Raw genomic sequence first — 23,301 nt, 5'->3', positions numbered from 1 at the left:
AATAATGAACTTTGTACATCAAAATGACAAAACAATATTATAATACCCATCCAAATAATAATTTATTATATGGGTTAGTAAACGACTTTCAACATAATGGTTTATTGGGGAGACATTTCTAATTCTTGGATATTGGTACAACTTCCCAATACCCATTTATGATAATAAATTTGCGATTTAGCGATAAGTGATTTTTCTATCAATAATGTAAGGCTATGTTCAAATGTTGAACTTAAAAAGAAGATTGAAAAATAAATAACTTATAATATTGATATTATAATGATAATTGACGTTTAAAAACTAAAAAGTGTTCGAAACTTTTGGAAACTGTTTAATAATACCATGTTCTTCAAGAATTTGTAATAATATTTTTGTTTATATTAATTAATTTGAAGATGCCCACTCTTTAAGTCATGTTTTTAATTTCGGTATTGACCTGAGTCATAATAATTAAACAAATCAATTCGATCTCCATACATTCTAACATTTTACAGCTCACGAAAAGGTAATACCTATTTTTATTAAATAATTGAGAACTGTTGTAAATAACCGTTAGCCTATTATAATTACTATTATAATATGTGCTATTGACTAAAATCAGTTGGTTTGATGTGTTTAAATAATTAAATATAAACTTTTGGAAATTCTAAATCTATATTATGTATTTTTATTGTATAAATAAATGAAAAAGCCAACTTAAAAATTATACAATATTCTCAAACATGTTATTTATTATCTTGAGTGTGGGGTTCTCAAAATTCTAATGTGTTATAAAAAATAAGAAGAACGAATTAAATGGTTTTTAATTAATTAAAATAATTTTTTAGTTAAAATTATTAATTATTTTCCTTACTGTCTGTTTTATCTCATTTGAAAAAAACATTAGTATGCAGGTATATTGTAGGTATACTTTTCAATTATAGTGATAACAATTAATTATAAAAATGATAGTTAATATACCTACTTACAATAAAATTTTAGTGGAGTAAGAATTACAATAATATGTGCAAATTTTAATTTTTAAATACTTATTATAATATTATGTATTCAAAATACTTGACTTATATTTTTTATTTTCATTTTTAGACTGCAAATTTACTATGAATACAATCAGCAAGTATGTGCAGTATCTGCGACAAATTCATATTTTATCATCAAATATTTTGAAGCAACGGTTTACAATTAATCAAAAACATCAGTTTTCAACAAATACAAATTCAACATTTTTATATGTTTCGTCAAGTAATTTCTGGAATTATTCATAATAATTTTTAATGTTTATAATATTTTATTCATTATATTGCAGGTTTTAAAACAATGAGACATTTATCAAATACTATAAGTCAATCGGGTTTATCTAACATAGATACTACCAATGATATTTTAATAACTAGTATTAAAAATGCAAAACAAACGAGTGATGTGATTCAAATGTTAAGGCTTCACAACACTGCGATGAGTGCTCCACAACATTTACAAGCTTTAAATTCTTTATTTTTACTACAAAAAAGTAATAGGTAAATATTAAATTGTTATTATTTTGTTGTTAAAATTGTACGTACTGCTAAGACTAATCAAAACATACAAAAAAAATAATGTATAACATATTAATATATTATGTGATATATAGTGAATTGGATATAATTACAATAATTTTGAACATCAAGAAATCTAGTAATATTTTTATTATATTTTGAACTAAGTATATAGTATAAGGATATTGTTAAAGAAAAATATTTTTTCTATTTCATTAGTATACATTTTGTTTAAAAATTAAAATCATGTGCTTCAATAAAATATAAGGTATATAGTGTGTTGTAATATAATCTGCTACAACATATTTTTAAAAACTATGAATTATACACATTTAATATTTATTTTATTTTTAGATTATACATAGTTCTCCCTTTATAAATAACTACATTTTAAACATTTAAAGCAAAATAGTTGATTATTTCCACAATTGGGCTGTATGATTACAAATTGTTTGTTGTAGGTATTATAAAAAAAAAAATGTGCCTATCACAAAATTCATAGTTTATAAAATTATAATTACATGAAATGAATCTAGAGAAATTGACACTCAAATGCTATTACAACTAGGATAATTAATTCCCAAATATTGAAATATTGGTTTCTATAATGCAACAATAATAAATTAGCTTAGCAATTATAAGGATATTAATGTATAAACTTTATAAATAAGTTATTATGATTGGAAAGATCTTACTTATAGAAAACTCAGACAATTCAATTAAAAACATATCTAATTTATCTATTCAATACTACAATTAATGGGTACAATTTCTCAAAAAAAGTAGTTAATGTAAAATATATATTACCATACTAAAAATAAATTAACAAATTCTGTGTTTTAAGAATTGTGTGATTGAAATTAAACGTAAAATCTATATAAAAATCTATATATGTTAACTTTTTAAATGCTTAATAAAATGTTACTTTATTCACTAATTATAATGTTTTTATTTTAGAACAAAACTTTCAAAGGAAGAACTAATACGAAGCCCAGAATTTACAGCAATGTGTCGCAAAATTCAAAACTATTCAAGAAATCTTGAACTAAATGATGTAATGAATAGTGTAAAGTGCTTATCTTATTTGGGTGTATCTGTTAATAGTAACATAATGCAAATGTTATTACAGTTGATTAGTAAAATGATAAATGATATGTCTTTACAACAAATCACATTTTTACATTTTTTATTAAAAGAATTATCATCATGCCCTTTAGTCGATGCTTTAAAACTTGCGTTGCCAATTGTTTTTGAGACACAAGTACAATACAAACTAGAAGATAATTTATACTGGCAAGTGGAATTCCTCAACTATATAGCTAAACATAGGTTGTCTCAAGAAACATATGACTTTGTCATGTCAAGAATTATTAGAAATATTGATCAGATTAGTCCTAAAATTGTTCAAAGTTTATTACTTTGTTTGTATTACAAACACTATTCAACTGAAAAATATATTGATATTATTAACAGATGTTTACAATATTATATGAACCATCTAGAATACATAGCTGATATTTCAGATCTTGACGCTATCTTGTCAAGAATGATAAATAAGTATTCCACAGATTCTGAGTTGTTTTATAATGAACAATTTATAAATACAGTTATGGAATTCTTGATGAAAAAGGAAGATAGTTTTGAAGTCTTAGCATTCATATTAAAAAAATTAAATAGGATTGTAAGGCATATTGATTTTTATATTATAATCAGGTTGATAAAATATTAATTCTTATTGTCTTTTCAGGGATATGTTCACCGTGAATTACTTGATTACATGACAAATAAACTAACTAGTAAACATGATATTTTAGAGAATATTAAATTTGGAGTATTATTATCTTACATTGCAGCCTGTGCCAATGCAAATTATGTTCCATCAGGTTTTGAGGAGTTAAAACCACTTATTTTGACAAGACTTAACATTCAAAAGGTTAATCAATTAATAAATATTTTGCTGATCATTTAATAGATTTATTATATTGATTCTATAATTGATTATTTTAGGATGTTTTAGAACTACCATGGCTAGTAGCAACATTCGACTTGGCTGTTTTGGGCTGTTGGTCAGAAGAACTTCTGGAAAGAGTTTTTTCTAGAGATTTTCTTTATGGATTCTTAAAACGAAGTAATCTATTGCTAGTTTAAAATTAAATAGAAATATTATAAAAAAATAATAACTTCAAAGTAAAAAAAAACAACTGTTATTATACATTTTCATTATGTTTATTCAGTTTATTGTATCAATTAATTTTGTACTGTTGTTTCTATACCTAACTAGGTGATAATATACATGATCATATTATGCTGCTTAAATTGTACCAGGCTTCAAAGACTTTATACCCTGGAGGTTATAAAGGATCATATCCACCACAGGAAATTATTGAAAAATCTATTGATATTTATCAACACAATATTAATGATTTTCCACTAAAAGCTGCTTTAGAACATGGTTTGGGCGGAAGTGATTATGTGCTAACAGGGGTCAGAAGCAAATTGGGACATTTCATTGGTTTGCGATATTATTTTAAGATGTTAAATCATTTAAATTGTTTGACATAATAAAATTATTTGATTTTAGATCATTTAGTAGTTATGAGACCAGGTGGATATCCTGTTGCCATTAAAAATGAAATCAAAGATGATAAATCATTATTATTGGAAAACATTGTTGATGGTAGTGATAATCTTGTGTGAGTTGATTCATTGATTGTTAATTTATATCATATTACTTTATTACTTTACATTAATGTTCATATTTTATTGTTTTAGAATTGGCATATTACTTTATAAACCAAATAGTTATGTCATCAATTTAAATTGTTTAAGAGGTCCATACATGCTTACAAACAAAACAATTGAATCTTTGGGTGTAACAGTATTACCAATATCAATGGATGTTTGGGATGGCCTTATTGATTATGAAAAGATACCTTACATTATGAGAGAGTTAAAATCAAAGGCTGATCTTAATTTAATTACAGAATAATGTTGTGCAATGCGTATATTTTCATATATGTACATGTATAATACTTCATTCATTAACTACAGTTTGTTAAAATTGTTTTGCTATAATTTAGTTTTTAAAATAAATTTTAATGTGAATTTTGGATTTTTATTGGAAATATTTAACAACAATTTATTCAATTATTATTCAATTATTATTATTTGTTTAATTATTTTAATATTAGTACATTTTTTTAACAATATTATGGCACATTTTTAAACTGTGGCCCTGATTTTACGTTAATATGATAATTTTATGTACATTATTGAAGTATATAATATTATGACCATACATATTATACTATCAAAATATCATATTTTTCATATTAATTGGACTACCCCTTATATTGGGTCAGCAACCAGTGGTGCAATTATCAGGAGTGTTGACTTTTGGGTGTGCATTTCACAGGGGCTCCCGGTTTTGGAAGGCTCCCGTGATCTCATATACAATATTACTACTATAATTTGTAATATACATGTATTATATTATTTGTTTTGATACAATAACAATAAATAATAATGTCTACTCTTTAAAGTTTAGAGAATTTGAATTACGAGTACCTATACGAAAAAATTGTCTAAAATTAGGTATATACCTATAACCACAAATTAAGATATACAGGATACGGAACGAAAAGGTCTCATCAATGTTTTTCTGAGTCCGCCTGCTTCTCAAGTTGCGGCTTTCACTTATCATAAGTTCGTTTCGTATCCTGTATATCTTAATTGGTGCCTATAACTAATAATTATTAACTATGAAATATGAAAAAACAATATCTTTTAGAGTTATAATAAGGTATGACTATTGTCTGTTTTTCATCTTAATTACCTATTAAGTAAGGGCTCAAGTCTAGAAATGTTCACATGTTCCCCTTATCAAACTGCTCCACTTTCAGCAACTTTACCCAAACAGGTCTAATTTTTTTTTTATCTTTCATCAAGAGCCACTATAAAATTTACATAACTAAAAATACAATATAACATATATAATACTAATAATTTTATTTTATTATTAACAAAAATCATGTTTTTTAGTGTTAGATTATCCTTTATATTATTTTTGAACAAAAATTATAAAAAAAAATTATTTTTTAATATACAGTTTAATTGCTTTGAATAAACAATTGACTTACATTAGTTTACAGACATGTGTATGATTTTAAATATTATTAGAAGTATTTGGAGAGCTGCAGTAAAAATGTACATGAGTTACTGTCTTACCGACCCCCTGTATTAGAAGAATTCGTAATATGCATAATATACTGTATTTTTCCTCCTAGAAACAAATGAATCTTTATCAAGGTGACTGACTTTAGGGAGGGTCCATGATCTTAGCATTAATAATACATTTTATTATTGCATATTACCTTTAGTTTATGTATAACTTTAGTGACTAAAGCACTGTTATATATTTTTGTGTATTGTGTTAGACTACTTATCATAGTAACTATTTATTTAAATTTTATCAATTCGTTTAAAATTTTTTTAGCTTACGTACATAATGATAATATCACGTCATATATCGTGCTCCTAGGCCCGACACGCATTGCCAACAGCGCCATTAAGCATAGCGGACGCAAAACCATCACACTTCTATGCCGCATATTCAACTGGTGCAAATGATTCAATTATTTCCTTCTGCATGGAAGCACGCCATCATCATCATAACATCATCATTCCTAAGCCTGGCAAGGACGTTACCGACCCAGTCAATCATCGTCCAATCTCTCTCCTAAACACAATGTCCAAAGTCCTGGTGAAACTTTTGCTCACCAGACTCAAAGTCCACACCAACTCCAAAATCCGCCTATACCAACAAAGTTCCCACAACTCTACCACCCAACTCCTCAGAGTCATCGATGATATTTCTCTAAATCTCAACAAAAGAAGAATAACCACCGCAATCCTGCTCGTCGTTGAAAAATTGTCTGATGAAGTTAGGCACGACGACTTTATCAGCAAGCTGGCTGACCTTGAAGTGCCCCGTGACATCATCATCATTATCACTTCCTTCTTACGTACAGATACTTCCAGATTAAAATCGAAAACAAAACATCTACCGATCTACCTTTCATAAAACCCAAGACTCATGACTTGCACCACATCTATTCTGTCTATACATCAACGATATTCCAACCCATCCTAATTGCAAAACTTCACTCTTCGCCGACGATACTCTGTTCTACGCCACTATAGTACCTACCACCAACTACGCTGCCACCAAAAACTTCAATCGCAGATCGACATCAACGATAAATGGTTCTACTACTGGAGAATTACAATAAACTCTCTCAAAACCACAGCAGTAATGATTTCACATAAATCCGCCGTCAATTCCCTTCAGCCCAAAATCAAAAGCATCAGTATCCTTCCATGAAGTACCTTGGAGTTCAAGTAAACAAATCTGAAATTCTCCAAACACATAAACTCTACATCAACAAAGCCAAAACTGTCAAACACTCTCTATATCCTATGCAAATGCAATCCTACCCAACTCTGAACTTCAACGCCAAATGATTCATAATATATAAAACCTATATTTGTTCCATCACCACAAACGCATCACCCATCAGGGCCTCCAAGATTTCTGCCAATAGCTGGTCCAAGCTTGAAAGGTTCTAATCAACTTCTCAAAGCCAAATCACCGGTCAACTGTGGTTTTTGAACAAAAAAGTAATTCACCACTCCACGAACATCATACCCATCAAGGATCCAGTATTGAGAAGGAACTCATTCCAAAATGAATAGAATTCTGGAACGAGTTCTTTTTGTATGAACGAAGCTTGGATCTGCTTTCTTTAAAAAATAAATAAAAAGGAAAAAGAACTTAAAATATTTTTTTGGGGAATTTGCTAACATGAGTGTATTTCTTAAATTTTTTACTAATTGTATAACTTTAACAGTTACAAGATACAGGGTATAACAAAAGGCCCGATAAAGAAAAAAAATGATGCTACTCAAATGTAAGACAATAATTGCTAAAGTTATACAATTAGTAAAAAATTTAAGAAATACACTCATGTTAGCAAATTCCCAAAAATAATATTTTAAAAAAAGTAATTACGCTCTAAATTAATTTAATCAAAAAAATATTGATATTTAAAAAAATTCTAAAAAATAAATTACTTGGCCTAGGTAAATGTTTTTACCATCAAAATTGTTCTTGTAATTAGATTCAGAAATTGGTTATTATGAATTTTTTATTTTCCGTATTAAAAAATAAAAATATTTTTTTTTTTATATTATCCGTGTAACGCGTGACTATAGATAATATATAAAAAAAAATTAAAAAATATTGATTAGAGAAAACGAATAACTGCTTATAAACAAGTATGTGAAGATTTTGATTTTTTTTTTAATATTACTAATTTGAAGCATCTAAAAATTACAAAAGTATTACCATGACGATCTTGCCTCAACATTTTCAAATGAATGTGTGCATTTTAAAAGTTTTTTATTAACTTAACCAAGTGATGATTTACCTAATACTGCACTAAAAATGTACTCTACGATCAAAACAAATAATTATCAAGATTTGTATCCTTATGTAGAAATTGCATTAAGAATTTTTCTTTCATGTCCTATATCAAACTGCTCTGCTAAGAGATCTTTTTCAAGATTAAAAAGGGTAAAGTCCTATTTAAGATCTAGAACAACAGATGAGAGGCTTAATTGTTTGGCTGTTTTGACAATAGAGTCAGATTTAACACAATAGTTAAATTATGATGATAAGGTATCATCGATACCTTTGCTAATGAAAAAGCACGACTTAAAAGTTTTTAATTTTAACATATATCGCTATAATATTCTTTTTTAAATGTTGTCAATTAACCTACATTGAAGTTTTTTGTAGAATTAATAATAAATATACCTACTATAATTATGTAATATTTGCTTCGATATAAATTAATTTTTTTATGTATACCTAATATACCTTTCCGGTTATGTATGTAGCGAAGAATGCAGTGGTTTCACGATCATGTGTTTTTTATACAAATATACATATTGCTGAAAAAATTCAAGTTGGGAGGAGGGCGTTTTTTTTCCTTACCTGGGGCGCAAAATTCCTAAATATGTCTCTGTGTATACGCCCAATAGCCATTATCTTTTATTTTACAATGGTCTAAACAACTTTCAAAAACCGCTTAAATTTTTTTTTGGGATTTTTTTAAAATTCAAAAATGACCATTTATTGTGGAGTTATTTGTTTATAATATTATATGGAGAAATAACAATTTATAATAAATTAATGAAAGCATCTTATATTTTTAAAAATATAGCATAATATTGTGGTGTTCACGTTTAAATAACAAATGTTAATCCAATTCCATAGATCACAGTATAGTGGTGTATTTATGGATTAGGGGTAATTATTGGGCGATAAATCGTCGCTTGGTGTTTTTTTTTAAATATTAACAATTGTTTTAGAGTATTTTTCGGTATTTTTTCCACTTTTATCAATATAGTACCTTATAAAAAAATGAATAAATTGATAGGTAATAAACAAAATTGTAGGCCTATCTCACTATAATTGTGCACTTGCGTCGCCGCCGCCGAAACTCCGTCACAAGCAGGCTGTCCAGTCTTAAATTAATTGTAATTTAATAATTAATAACAAGATATTTTATTTATTTATTTATTATAAACTAAAATACCAAAATTAAAATATAATATATTATCGAATTTTATTGTATTATAGTACTTATAGTAATACAATATCCATTGTCTATGATTACCTATAATATATTGTACGTAATGAGGCTTTCATCATTTTTATTTGTTTGGAACAACAACATTCATATTTTTAGACGAAAAACTAGTTGATGCCTGATTGTAATTAATTGTATTACATATTTACGTATAATTGTTACTACTTAGAACTTAGGTAATAACTACTTGCTTCTATTTTAATAGTGATATATTTTTGAAACTTGTGCCTCGTGGTGTACTGGTGTTAAATGTTTAGTTTTTTGCATTAAATTTATTAAAATTTATAATAGATAAAAATATTGACGAACTGGCCACCAAAGAAAGGACCCTTGATTTTTTTACCATTTTAGACCTAATAAAAATAATCAATGCGATGTACTAAACATAATGTCATAATGATTAACTATGTCAGTTGTTATTCTATGTAGAATAAGATGCTAGTGGGTTGAATGATATATTGTTTTTATCGTTTATGATTATATTATAAAGAAACAAATTAATACAAATTTTTCTCATGGAGTACTGGTCCATTGAGCACTATTTTTCTTAGTATATATAATGTATTATAGTTATAGTGTATTTTTTAGCAATTTAGTTCTTAGTTCTCTTTTCTATATACGTTGGTGTTGGTTGATATAATATTAAACCCCTTTTCAATAAAAAATTCAAATATTTCTTTTATAAATATCTACTTAATTTTTATGTTTAATGTAAAATTTAAAATTTAATCACTACAAAATTTTCAGTCTGGCTGTTATATAGAATATTTGAGGTACTTAAAATTGTCTTTTAAATCTATTTGATGTAGGTACCTATATTATTGTTTATTACACAAATGGTAGTAGGTATATTGTATTATTCTGTCCACTTAGAACATTAATATTGCAATCTTGTAATTGGGTTAGGCAGAGCCACTCGGGCCCTATCTCTAACAACATTGTTTGCTTGCAGCTAGTGGCGTTTGTACGAGAAGAGGGTCCATGGGTATAGGTCCATAACAATGTTGTTTACAGGATTATGCAAAAAAAATTTTTTTGTTATAGTTTTATACTTTTATATAATATGGTTGCCAGTTGCGACATCTTATATCATATTATTATAGTATGGATGGAAACCATCTCACCCCTGTCAGCAATTTGAAGCACATATAAGTGACGAGTCTCTGATGGAAGTATACATGATGTGTACACGCATGTTGCAAACCGTCATATATTTGTGGTTTTTTAAACATATTAAATAAAAACAAAATTTATTTCCAGTTAATTTATAATTTTTATGTATAAAATATGCAGTGTTGGGTTAATTATTTTTGGAAAGTAATAAAATAACGTTACTTTTTTTAAAAAATAAATTACATAACGACTAATATATAGTAGGTAAATTGTAAATGCCTTATGTTAAACATGAACACAATGTGTTCATGGGATCTTTAATAAAATTGTTGGTTATTATTTATTATTTAAAACTTTTGGAATCGTAAATAAATTTTATTGATTTTCCTCGAATATCCTAACCTCCAGTTTTTGTCGTACATTCTACATTCATAACTTATTTTAATAACTTGGAAAAGTAATTTTGTTATTATTACGTTTATTTAAATTAAATTACTACAGCATTACTGCAAATTAATTTTGTTACAGTAATTTGTAACTTGAATTATGTTACTACCCAACACTGAAAATATGTCACTTTTTATTACCTTTAAGAGGACGTCACACATCCATGTGTTTTTGTTATTTTTATTTAAATTATATTATTTTCTAGGTAATAAAAAAAAAAACGAATTATGTAAGTTTGTTAAATAGGTCTAATACAAAATAAGAATTAAGCTTAGATAAAAAATTAATATTTTCTATAAATCTATTTATTTTTATTAATTTTTTTACACAATCTATTTATATTTTTGTTTGACATTAAAAAGCAAGTCAGGTTTGATGAGTTGATTTTCGTTTGTCTTGATTGAACCATTGATGGGACTTCATAAGTTGAATAAATAATTTAATTTAAAATGTTGCTGCCAAATGTAAAATCAAAATAATGTTATTTCAATGTATAAATGATTGCTGTAATGAATAATTAACTTTTAACATAAAAATAGAACTTAAAAAATCACAATAATTGATCTAATAGACAAAAACACCACTGAAATTTAATTCATATGATTAAGTATACAGTATTATAATTCATAATTATATCAAAAATAACGCATTTTTAAAAATAAGCCTACATAAAAAATTAAATTGTAACTTTTTAAAAAAATAATTGAATACTCTAATTAGGTATTTTTAATAACACTTTAAGGTTAAAATTGAGTATAAATAAAAATTACGTAGTTAAATGATTTAAATTTTTGATACCTTTATATACTATCAAATATTTTTTTAAGGCCTAACATTATCAAAATATGTGTATCAAAAAGAATTTTTAAGCACATAATAATTGATTAGTTACAATTTTCTATGGATTAAAAATTACTCATAAATTTGTTAAAGAACTTAGTTAACTATTTTAATATTTAAGTAAACATATTTTAAATCTATATCATAGGGACACTCCTACCAAAGCAAAAAAAAATACAAGCAATTTTACTTGCACTCATCTTTATTTGAACAGATAAAAATAAAAACAGAGTTATATTATAATTTAATAGTAAAAGTACTAAAGGACACTTAAGAAAGTTTATCTAAGAAAGCAGACCTTGTTTTTAATTTTTTTTTTTTTTAAAGAATTATAAGTATTTGTATAAGAAGAAAAAAATGTTTAGGTGATATTTTAGAGATTCAATATGTATTTTAAACAAAACTAACTAAATATGTTGAATTATGTTAATGAACTTTTTCAAACTTGTTTAAAAAAAAACAGTAGTAGTTGGCCAGTAAAAAAATAATTTTTTTAATTGAAAAAAAAATATCTAAGATATGGTTTGTGAGTAATTATTAATTATTATTAATTAGTAAATAAAATAGATTGATCTTTTTTAGCTAGTCAAATCAAAAATTATCAAGTGTAATAAAAAATTGTTTGCACTAAAATATCAACGACATTAAAGATTACATGTAGTATTATGTTACATATTACCTATACTAAATAGGTAACATTCTAGTCCACTGATATGAAAAAAATACTTAAAATTTTATTTAAATGTGTTTGTTTTCAGAAATTAACATTTAAAGTATTAAAGATACCTAACATTTATAATATTTAACATACCTACAATATTATATTAGTGATATTAAATAAATGTTATTAGTTACATTGATCATTTATAATTAAATGTATGCATGATTTAATGAAAAGGTAATTTGTTATTTTTAAATTTTATGAATTTTTATTGCTACAAGAGCGCCTGCCTAATGATTGTATTTCTGGAGATTGTTGAACTACTAATAGATCAGATGTTACTCTATTACGTATTTTAGTTTTTACTTTGTTATTTGCTTCATTTTTATTATGTGTTAAATTTTTAGACTTAGCATCCATTAAAGATGCAAATTGTTTTTCAGGTTTTAGACGTTCAATTTTAATTTCTGGTAAAACCAGATCAACGTGATGGCCAAACTTTAGACATGCTTTTTCTAATGCAAGTTTAGATTTCTGGTCTTTATCACTAGAGCGTAAGTTTGATTTTCTACTAATACTTTCAGGTGTAACTGAACGGTTTGATGTTTTACTTCTCAGAATCTCTGGAGTTACTGACCTAGACGAGCTATCCGAAATAGTTAAATCTGTTAAATTATTTTTATAATTCCTACGCTGTTTGCTATTATCAGAACTAAAACTAGATTCTGACACATTTCTACTTTTTCTTTTCCGACCTCTAAATTTTGAGATTTTTTCAATCTTGTCCACATCTTTAGATTGATTTGATGTTTTTTTATTTATCTGTTTCAAATCTTTTAACTTGTTTTTTTCATCAGATTTACTATTTTCTAGTTTGTCATTTGTACGCAATGATCTTCTAGTACACGGACCATCGTCAAATCCAACTTCATTTGTTTTAGCTGGAGAGCTTTCTAATAATGTTGAAGGAATTGTCTCATTGAGACCTTCCTTCGAATCTACAGAGGACATAGAATTAGACTTGGATCTTGTTTTACCACTCCAATTTAATAATTTTTTCTTATTAATTTCATCACTTAAACCTTTGAAAATAATATTAATTAAATAATAATCGAAACAATAACATTTAAAAAATCAATACAATTAACTTACATTCTTTATCTAGTTTTTTAATTTTTTCCCCTTCTTCAGAAATCAACTGGTCAAATTCTTCTGGTAAAACAAAGTCTTTCTCACTAGTATTAAAACTTATATGTTCTATAATATCCTAAAAATTAAAAAAATATTAGACTCACATCATCTAGAAAGGTTAATTATCATCAATAAAGTTATTATTTACAGCAGCTCTGATATCCCATTTAGCTGACAAATAATTCCATAGAACCTTAACTGGTATATTAAGTTTTAGTTCTTTACTTATTTTTTCTTTTAGTAGAATTATACTTAAGTGTTTGTTAATTCCTGAAACCAAATACAATATTTTATTTATTATGAGTATAATGGGTGTATTTATATAATATATTATAATTATACAATAGAACATCAATTATCTGAACTAATGGGGCATCTAGTTCGGAAAGACAGATTTGTTTTAATACTATTAATGTACATACATAATATTATATATATTTAATATGTTCATACATATATATATGCATTAACATGTATTTTTTGTTTCGTATATATGTCAGAAAATTAGTAATGTTAAAATGTCTTATTCAACTATGACTATCTGATATCTGATATAGTTACAGAATTAGGGAAATGTATTTTTACTTGTGATAGTTTGGTGGGTATAAATACTACTATAATTATTAGAGCTTTTTTTTTTTATAAGACTATTTTTTCTCAAGAATTTAAGTACTTATTTTTATGTTCATAGGGCACAATTATCTAAAATCTAGTAATTAGTAATGGAATTTAATAACATGTACACAGTTATGTAATTTATACACTATAAACCAAAACTAGCATGTAGGATTCTATTTATAAACTAATATTCACAATTACACCATTGTTATTAAATAATTTACATAGTAGACCAACATACTATGTACCTAATTTAATATATATTTATTATTTTATATCATTTTCTTAAATGGAATAAAATCCTTTCTTAATACACAATATATTTGATAAATATGTAAATATTATTTAGTGTTTTAAAGAAACATTAAAATTAATACAGAGTACCTATCAATTGTATCATTTTTTACAAAACTTTTATATTAGAATTTTCACTATCTTTCCCTTTACCTATATGTATAGAGATAAGTTACTTAGAAACAATCAGGATTGAACATTAAGTAATAAGGAATATAGTAAAAACCTCTCTCTTGATTTTTGCTCAGTGTGACTACATTATTGAAAAGGTGTGATTACCTATACTAAAAAATAACTATCTGTTTTACTTTTAAAATTTTTTTAGTTATCTATAGCTTAAAAACTTTCATAAAAATAAGAAAATTAAAAAAACTTTTGAAAAAATTAAGATAGTGTTATTCTTTATAAGCAAGGTTACAATACCTTATTAGGTTTTGGTTTTATTATAGTATTATATGCGTACAAGATGAAAAAAAAATTATACTGCCCTCTTAAACCAATTACAACAGGCTTAACAATAAATCAATGATATCATCTACTATAGGTGTTGTTGCTAGATTAACATTTAATATAAATTGTCATTCATCGTTACAAAGTGACTTTACTCATTTTGTATGGCATAGCCATTTTGTTGATATCCTAAAAACTATATTTGAAAATATTTAAACTAGACCAAAGAAAAAAATTCTGGCTTAAATATTTTGAGACACAAAATAACTAATAGAAAAATATACAATGTTGAATAAAATAAAATCATTAAAAGAATCCTGACACTGAATCACGTTGAATGATTTAATATTACGCTTTATGATAATGCAGTATATTAGTATGTGTATACTAAATACAAAATATTATTTAAGTAAATATATTATGATATACATTTGGTATATATGTATAATAATTAATTGACCAAAGCAATTTACAATAGAAATATTCATTATTACTTTATACTATTATATAAACATTATAAACTTATAATGAATTAATTTGAAGAACTTGACCTAAATAATACAACCTTGATGCATAATATAACAAAAGAAAAGGGTGAACAGCAGTGCATCGGACTTACCACAAGGCTTCAGACGTGCCATGTTTAATAGCAAACACTTTTCAAGTTTTGTAGTCCATTCAAAAGTTTTAATTTGCTTAAATCCAATGATGAGATTGTTGTCATCCGTCACTGAAAAATGAGTCACATCTGATTTGGATGGTGATTGATATGACATGACTGAGAAAATGGTGATTATGTGATATTAGTGGTGAATGTGGTCAAACAATTTGTTACCTCTGAAAAAATTAAGATAGTATTTCAATATGATATATTACGACGTACACCACCCCACCCCACCCCACTACTACACGCAACATTATTTATTGTGACAAATGTTCACCGTGTCCATGGACGGACACGTACATGGTGCATACAACAGTGTTATAGTCACGATGCGTCTCTTACCATCATGATCATTCTTTTTGAAAATACGATAATCGCCGGTCGCACAACAATAACGCGGGCGCAGTTTGGTCGAAGTTGGGGTGATCAGATCGTCCGAGTTATTTCTGTACGCCTGAGGACACAGGTAGTCTCTATAATATAATTATTTTCATAGTAATAATAATAATAATAATAATAATAATAATAATAATAATAATAATAATAACGGATAATATGGTTATTGTGCCGCCCCTGTTAACCGTCCCCTCTGAGGGAATCACCACGAACAATGCACATCATGCCACATTGATATTAGCCGAACATTAGCTACTCAGAACCAATTGTTATCTGTGCTACAACTATTAATTTTTTGTTCTAGCATTAAACCCTGTCGTTAAATGTTAATGTTTACATTGCAGTCATTGTTAAATGTTGATGTCAAAACATGATAGCAGGGACGCGTGAAATGGAAAACGACAAAACTATAGTTGACAGATACTCACCCATTTGGCAGTTTACTGTTTTCGCTTTCATCCGCCACGAACCACCGTCACCGCCTGAGTGCATTGGCCAAGAGCCGCGTATTATACGCTATGAGCCGCGTTTTATACGCTATGAGCCGCGTTTTATACGCTATGAGCCAACTGTGTGAGAACCTGTGAGCGAGTCTACTGTTCGACTATCAATTTTGCCCGTTCTTTTCAATATGGTGGTGTACACGTCGTTTCGGGTCAGACGTCACCGACGCAGGTGCTGCCCTCTGCGCGGTACGAAAATGTGCATTAATAAAATAATAAATTGCAAATTTACGCATCTACATAATATTAATATTATAATATTATTTATTAATATTATTAATTTTACACCAGACGGCCAAGTGGATTTTCAACTTTCTAAATATGGCCTGAAAGTTGCATACCTATGAAATATCAATAGCCAATAGCCGTATCCCGTAGTTAGGGAATCCCGGAAAAAAAACCAAGGAAAAAAAAAATGAAAAAATATATTTTTAAAAACTTTTCAAAGTAGGTACCAGCTAATGAACGGTTAATGATAGAACGATCACTTTGTTTATTATTTACTAAAATTTTTAAAAATATTGAAATATTTCCATCATTATTTGTCTTATTATTGGTTGTAAACTTGTAACGCTTTTATTATGTTTCAGTTAAGTATAACTTGTGGACTGTTCTACAATATAGAGCAAAATAACTTTATTAAGTACTTCCAGCACAGTGCCTACTGGAAATTTCCTATGCAGATCTTTTCATTCTATATATTTATAGTTTATGTGTTACTATTTGAGTGAACAAAATTTAGTCTGAACCTTGTCTTAATACCATTAGAAATAAGTTCTTAATGTAAATAATACTTGTATCCCAATGGCCTATGTTAATACCTATAGGAATACAGGCTACATTTTAATAGGTATGTTATTATGATTTATGTAACCGTTTTACATACATAACACAATCGTTATCTATCCAATTTTAGCAAGACATTTGTTGATTAATAGTGATATTATAGGAACTATAATGAATCTCTGTCAAGGTCAATGGACTATGGTAGATATTAGATAGGTATACATTAAACTTTTGGACACTGATAGCTTCCTAAACTACCTACCAAATTATAAATACTTTATATTATTATTAAAAAAATCAGTCATTACAAAACATTATAATTTAAGTTAAGTTATCAATATATTTTACAATTTTAGATTGTATTAATGAATGTATTAATTTTACAATGAAGTGTGTTTTTTCATATATATATTTATGTATATAATTATTTGTTTATTGTTATTTTTTTTTGTGACCGTCATTACTGTTTCGGGCAGTGACTATGCTTCTATTTTCTTCAACAGTATATATTGTCCGATGGAAAACATTCAGTGAAATGTTCATATATATACAGTTATTAGTTTTTGAATTACAACAATAAATAAGAAAATCGCTACATGAGAAATCGAGTGAATATCCAATGTTGTAAAAATATGAACTTCAAACGCTTGTAAAAATTTAATTTGACTTTCATTGTAACAATATATTAGGAGCCTTGTATTAAATGTTCAAGCTATTTTACCCAACAAATAATTTTTTATCGAAATTCATAGAAAAAAAAATTTAAAACTGAAAATATCCGTATAAACAGTTCAAAACAATTTTTTTCGTGTATAGAAAATACTAATATAAACAACCAGTAAACATGTCATCTATCGATTTCCTTAATTTTTTTGTTGTTTTTCCAAGTGCTTTTGAAAATTAATGGAAATTTTAAATGTTGACCTCCCGAAGCACCAATTAGATTCACTTTCCCATCGAACTAGATACTGTTGAAGAAAATCGAAGTAGTTTTAATGCCACAAACGGTAGTGATTGACTGTTTTCGAGCTGTTAACGGACATTTTAAAATTTAAGTTTGTTAAATTTTTTTTTCTATAAATGTCAATAAAATTTTATTTGTTGTGCCAAAAGCGTAAAAATTTAATTGAAAAATATTAAAAATACATATGCATAATTTTTTTTATAAGAATTTAAAGTTTAATCTTAAACAACATTTATCATATTTTAAATTTTAAAACGATTTTGTAAAATATAATGTATATAAAATGTTCAACTTTTATAGCTTGGAATAAAAATTAAAAATGTTTTGATAAATATAGATTTTATTATTCAGCTATAGGTAGGCTTTTTTATTCTTACTTATTAAATTAGTTTTTTTTATTAAAATTTGATTTGTATTTAATTAAAAGACATAGTAAAAATATTAATATGAAAAATTAAAAATTTATCAACAATTTGATAACAATAAATAGAATTAAAAAATCTTTTCCTGATAAAATAAAATCTAAATTGGATAAAAAAAAAAATCTATAATTTAATAAAAAAAAAATGTAATCTTGATAAAAATTTACATTAATTAAAAAATCTGATAAATAATATATTTTTATTAAAAAAACTATGATTTGAATAAACAAAAGCCAAGTTGATTAAAAAAATCTATAATAAATAAAAAATAATCCAATTTGATAAATATATCTAATTAAAATAAAAATAGCTTAGTTAAATAAAAAAAATGTAATTTTAATAAACAAAATCTAATTAGAAAAAACAAAATTCTAGATGAATATAAAATCTATTATACATTAAAATTTTTTAATATTAGTTTTTATTCAACATGGGTTTTTTTATTCAACTAGGATTTTTTTTTTATTCTAATTAGATACCTATGCTTTTTAATTAAAAAATAAGATTTTTAGATAAATATACATTTTTATTATACTCAGCTTTTTTTAATCGATTAGACTTTTTATACAACCGTTTTCTTTAAATTGTCTTGATATTTTCTTGTTAAAATCACATTCTTTTATTCAACTAGGCTAAATTTATTTTAATTATATTATTTTCATTGAATTTAGACTTTTTAATCAACTAGACTTATATTTATTCAAATTATATTTTTTTAATAAAGATGGATTTTTAATTTAACTAGTTTTTTTAATAAATATTAATTTTTTTTATTCAACTTGGTTTTATTTATTAAAAAAATATTTCTTATGGAACTAGGATTTAAAATCCAATTTAGATTTTATTTGTTAAAATATTTTTTTTTATTCTATTTAGACTAAAAATAAATTTATTGTTATACATTTTTTCAAATTTTATTTTTTTTATATTAATATTTTTATCTTGTGTTTATTAAAAAAATATATATTCAAAAAACATTAATATAAAATAAGATAAGAAATTAAAAAGATGTTTATTTAACATCTTTCTAAAAATATTTTTATATTTTTTTATTAGTTTTTTCCAAAATTGTTATTTAAATTCTTTAGTTATATGCATATTGAATTACTGCGAGTGGTTGAAAGTTTCAAAACTCCCAATTGTGTTATATATTAGATTCTGAGCGGAGTGGATTAGCGATCCGGGAACTAGTCGTTGCAACAGCCGTTACTTACTCTTTGTCACGTTGCGTGACTGATTGCAGCCAACGCGCCACACCAAGTCACATAATATTATATAGACTCCAGACGTATAGTTAGACCATAGATGTATAGTAGCCAGTAGGATAGATGTTTTATCATTATCACTATGTATTATATTATGTTCTCTGTTAAGCAGTTCCAATTTCGTACGGCAGGCGATTACTTCGTCGATACGTGACTCGTTTCGAAAATGTTTAAAAATTGTGTACCTATGCATCAAATAATTCAACACCGTTGACACTTGACACAAAAATCAAGAAGTGTAGTAAAAATGTAAAAGAAAATACAGAAAAAAAGGTGGGCAAGTGGGTGTCAGCTCTGCTGCACAGTAGGTTACAAGTGGGTATAATACTATAATATCATTGTATAAGAAAAACGATTCTGAGCGAAAACGGTCAATTTTCCTATGTTACTAAATATAATTAATGATATAATTATGAATTAAGTAATTTATATATTATAACCTATTTACGTGGTGACTTTGATTTAAATTTTCAATCCTTTACTATAAAAGTTGAACATTTTATACATTTTTAATACAAAATAATTATTTAATTATATATTTAATAAATGTTGTTGAATTTCAAAATTTAAATACTTATTAAAAAAAAATTGTGCCTATGTATTTTTAATATTTTCAACCTGCTATTGCAACAATATATCAGGATTATTGTATTAAATATTCAAGCTTTTAGACTCAACGAATACAATATTATTGACATTTATAGAAAAAAAAACTAAAAAAATTTAGATTTGAAAAAGTCTGTAAACAGCTCAAAATGATTCAAAATCAGAGCTTGCAAACGTTATAATAACGTTATGATTATAACAATATATTTTACGAAAAAACAATTGATATTTGTAAACGTAATTATAACAGATAATCGATATATCGATAATCAAAAATAATTAAATACAACAAAGCAAAACATAACGATTAATAAAATATATTTTAAATCATTAAGCAAAATATAACGCAAAACGTAATTTATAGAACATGATTAAACGAAAAATAACGCAAAACGAAATATTTTAAAATCTATTTATTTAAAAGGCCCATTGGTTTCGTAGAAACATATTTTATTTCATATGCGAACAATATAAGAATTGATTATATTTTATTGTATTATTTGAATATATTATATTGCCTACCCGCATTAGTTATTATTCTTAAGTTTAATAGGCAGGTATTGACACAATTTTAAATAACGATAAACGCTAAGCTTGTGTAACGTTTAAGTTCTAAATAACGAGAAACGCAAAAGTTGAATAACGATTTAATTCTAAATAACGACAAACGCAAAAATTGTGTAACGTTTTAATTGTAAATAACATAAAACGGAATTTTTTTTCAAATGCAAGCCCTAGTCAATAAATATTTTCAAAATAAAGTATAGGAATTGATAAAATAAACATAATATGATATAAATCTCAAGTGCCTGCGCGGTTATTCGCTTTTGAATTACAACAAAATAAGAGAAATTCACTACCTACATGAGAAATCGATTAAATATCCAATTTGAACTTCAAACGCTCATAAAAATTTAATTTGACTTTCTAATAGACATTTTTTTTTTAATAAAGGTATATACCCTATTAGAAATTATGTATTATATTTTAAAATCTTATTTTGTTGAAAACCGATTTTGCGTAAAAATTACCGTTTTTCTTTAATTTTTGTTTTGTTTTTCAATGCGCTTTGGAAAACTATTTAGAATTTTAATACAAATTTCGTAAAATCTTTTTAGCAAACTTTCCAATAAATATTTAATTTCGAAAAAATATCGATTTAGAGTAAGTTCATTTCGTACAAAAAATGCTTGACTATTTATTTACGGAAAACCAAATTTGCCAAGCTTCTAATTTTTAATTGCACTTCGTTATTTTAGCTAAAACTGTTAGAAGACAAGAAATTATTGATTATGTATTTATGTTTGTACTATGTATTATGTACTATTAATTAGCAATATATAGGTTGTTAATTAAACATCCGTTTTGACTGTTTTGAGTTATTGTTATTTATATTATTATAATTTAAGGTTCATGACGATATTGGAGATTACACGGTGTTAGTCAACCGACAGTCGATGTGCTAGTCAAGTTTGCAGAGCACTAAAATTTTTGAAGTATCTTTAGATGTAGTGTATAGTTATTAGTTTTTGAGTTAGGTACCTACACCAAAAAACAGAATCAATATTTTCGAAAAAGCTGGTTTTGCGTAAAAATTCGTGGTTTTCTTTAATTTTTTTAAATGTATTGGTTGTACAATGTGTGTTTTTTTGTGTGTATGTATTTATATAAAATTTTTATACACGATAAGTATCAACTTCAGTATCTTTTCTGGTGGGAAAATGATCCTTGGTGGTCAAAATTAAAAATTCCCAAATATGCCAAGAAAAATATTAAAGAACATATTTTGACACTTTTTGAGCTATTTATAGGCATAAGAAATTTTAGATTTAATTAGTTTTTATTAAATTAGTGTCGATAATAATGTTTTCGCTTCGTCAAAAAACTTGAAAATTTAACATAAGGTTAGGCGTAAGTTTTTGGTAGTGGAAATCAAAAAAAAAGTTGACCGTAAATCCAGAGTATATTTTATGGGTGTCTGTAATTAGAAATTTTAAAATTCTTCAAAATCATGTAAATTTGAAAATTATTTTTAGTTAAAAATGTTTGTATTGTTGTTAAGATACCTAATAAATAATAATATGCTCATAAACATACATACAGTACCAAGTACACAATACTTTATGTTTATCGTTTATGTGTTTAAAATAGTATAGGTAAATAAATTAGCTTGTACGGATGGTTAGTGGCGTACGCAGGATTTTTCAAGGGGCGAGAGCTTGAAATTTAATTATAATTTAATTTTTATTTAGTACAATCTAACAATTTTAAACGTTTAAATGAGGTATTTGAAAATTGTTTGGTACAACTTTGGTTAGAACATCTTCGCTTGGATCGTATTTGATTAATTTTAGTTTTTTTCTAAAAATATTTAAACATCAATAAAAAATTATTCATTCAGTCAAAAAGCTTAAAAAAGTAATACAAAGTTCCTAATAAGTTTTAACTATTGCTATTTAAAAATATTTATATGCATTTAAATTACATTACATTTATATGCACATTACATATGCATATTTTATAAGCATTTAAATTACATTGCATTTATATGCACATTACATATGCATATTTTATAAGCATTTAAATTTAAAACGTTGACAAAATCATAATTAATTTGTAGTTTAAAATTTATAAAATATTATATTTTTATAGCTAAAGCTTGAAAAATTAATACACGTCTTTCATACATGATACAACTATAATACAAGTAGTTCATTCTTTTACGAAAAAATTTCTAATCATTTTAGGAAAATATTTTTGTAGAAATGAATTAATTCCGGTAAGACTTATATATGAATTTACGTCTTGCTTACTAATTGACTACATTGAAA

At 25.7% G+C, this 23,301-nt stretch overlaps 2 protein-coding genes across 2 annotated transcripts; one reads left to right on the top strand and one right to left on the bottom strand.

Moving 5' to 3' along the window:
* Positions 1-215: 215 nt before the first annotated feature.
* On the top strand, positions 216-4,685 carry LOC100164170. The gene is made up of 9 exons (XM_001952120.4): positions 216-505; positions 1,087-1,242; positions 1,307-1,517; positions 2,493-3,216; positions 3,283-3,468; positions 3,543-3,663; positions 3,817-4,047; positions 4,117-4,228; positions 4,308-4,685. The coding sequence occupies exons 2-9, from the start codon at positions 1,101-1,103 to the stop codon at positions 4,522-4,524; spliced, it is 1,944 nt and encodes a 647-aa protein (XP_001952155.2). The 5' UTR covers positions 216-505; positions 1,087-1,100; the 3' UTR covers positions 4,525-4,685.
* A 7,615-nt stretch (positions 4,686-12,300) lies between these two features.
* Positions 12,301-15,982, bottom strand: LOC100160059. Its single transcript, XM_016806803.2, has 5 exons — positions 15,871-15,982; positions 15,484-15,701; positions 13,651-13,772; positions 13,464-13,578; positions 12,301-13,393 (listed from the first exon to the last, which is right to left on the bottom strand). The coding sequence occupies exons 2-5, from the start codon at positions 15,638-15,640 to the stop codon at positions 12,570-12,572; spliced, it is 1,218 nt and encodes a 405-aa protein (XP_016662292.1). The 5' UTR covers positions 15,641-15,701; positions 15,871-15,982; the 3' UTR covers positions 12,301-12,569.
* Positions 15,983-23,301: the final 7,319 nt, after the last annotated feature.

The sequence above is a fragment of the Acyrthosiphon pisum genome, chromosome X (genome assembly GCF_005508785.2).
Source record: "Acyrthosiphon pisum isolate AL4f chromosome X, pea_aphid_22Mar2018_4r6ur, whole genome shotgun sequence".
NCBI lineage: Eukaryota > Metazoa > Arthropoda > Insecta > Hemiptera > Aphididae > Acyrthosiphon > Acyrthosiphon pisum.
Note: the sequence above shows the minus strand (reverse complement) of the source record. Positions and strands in the feature narration are given on the sequence as shown.

Bases quoted from the DNA above. Each gene is read 5' to 3' on its own strand.
- LOC100160059 (XM_016806803.2), bottom strand. From the start codon at position 15,640: ATGTCATATCAATCACCATCCAAATCAGATGTGACTCATTTTTCAGTG. The intron at 13,579-13,650 runs GTAAATAATAAC...TTTAATTTTTAG, and splicing joins AATGGGATATCAGAGCTGCT to GATATTATAGAACATATAAG. The intron at 13,394-13,463 runs GTAAGTTAATTG...TTATTTTCAAAG, and splicing joins TAAAAAACTAGATAAAGAAT to GTTTAAGTGATGAAATTAAT.
- LOC100164170 (XM_001952120.4), top strand. From the start codon at position 1,101: ATGAATACAATCAGCAAGTATGTGCAGTATCTGCGACAAATTCATATT. The intron at 3,217-3,282 runs GTAAGGCATATT...TTGTCTTTTCAG, and splicing joins TAAAAAAATTAAATAGGATT to GGATATGTTCACCGTGAATT. The intron at 4,229-4,307 runs GTGAGTTGATTC...TTATTGTTTTAG, and splicing joins GATGGTAGTGATAATCTTGT to AATTGGCATATTACTTTATA.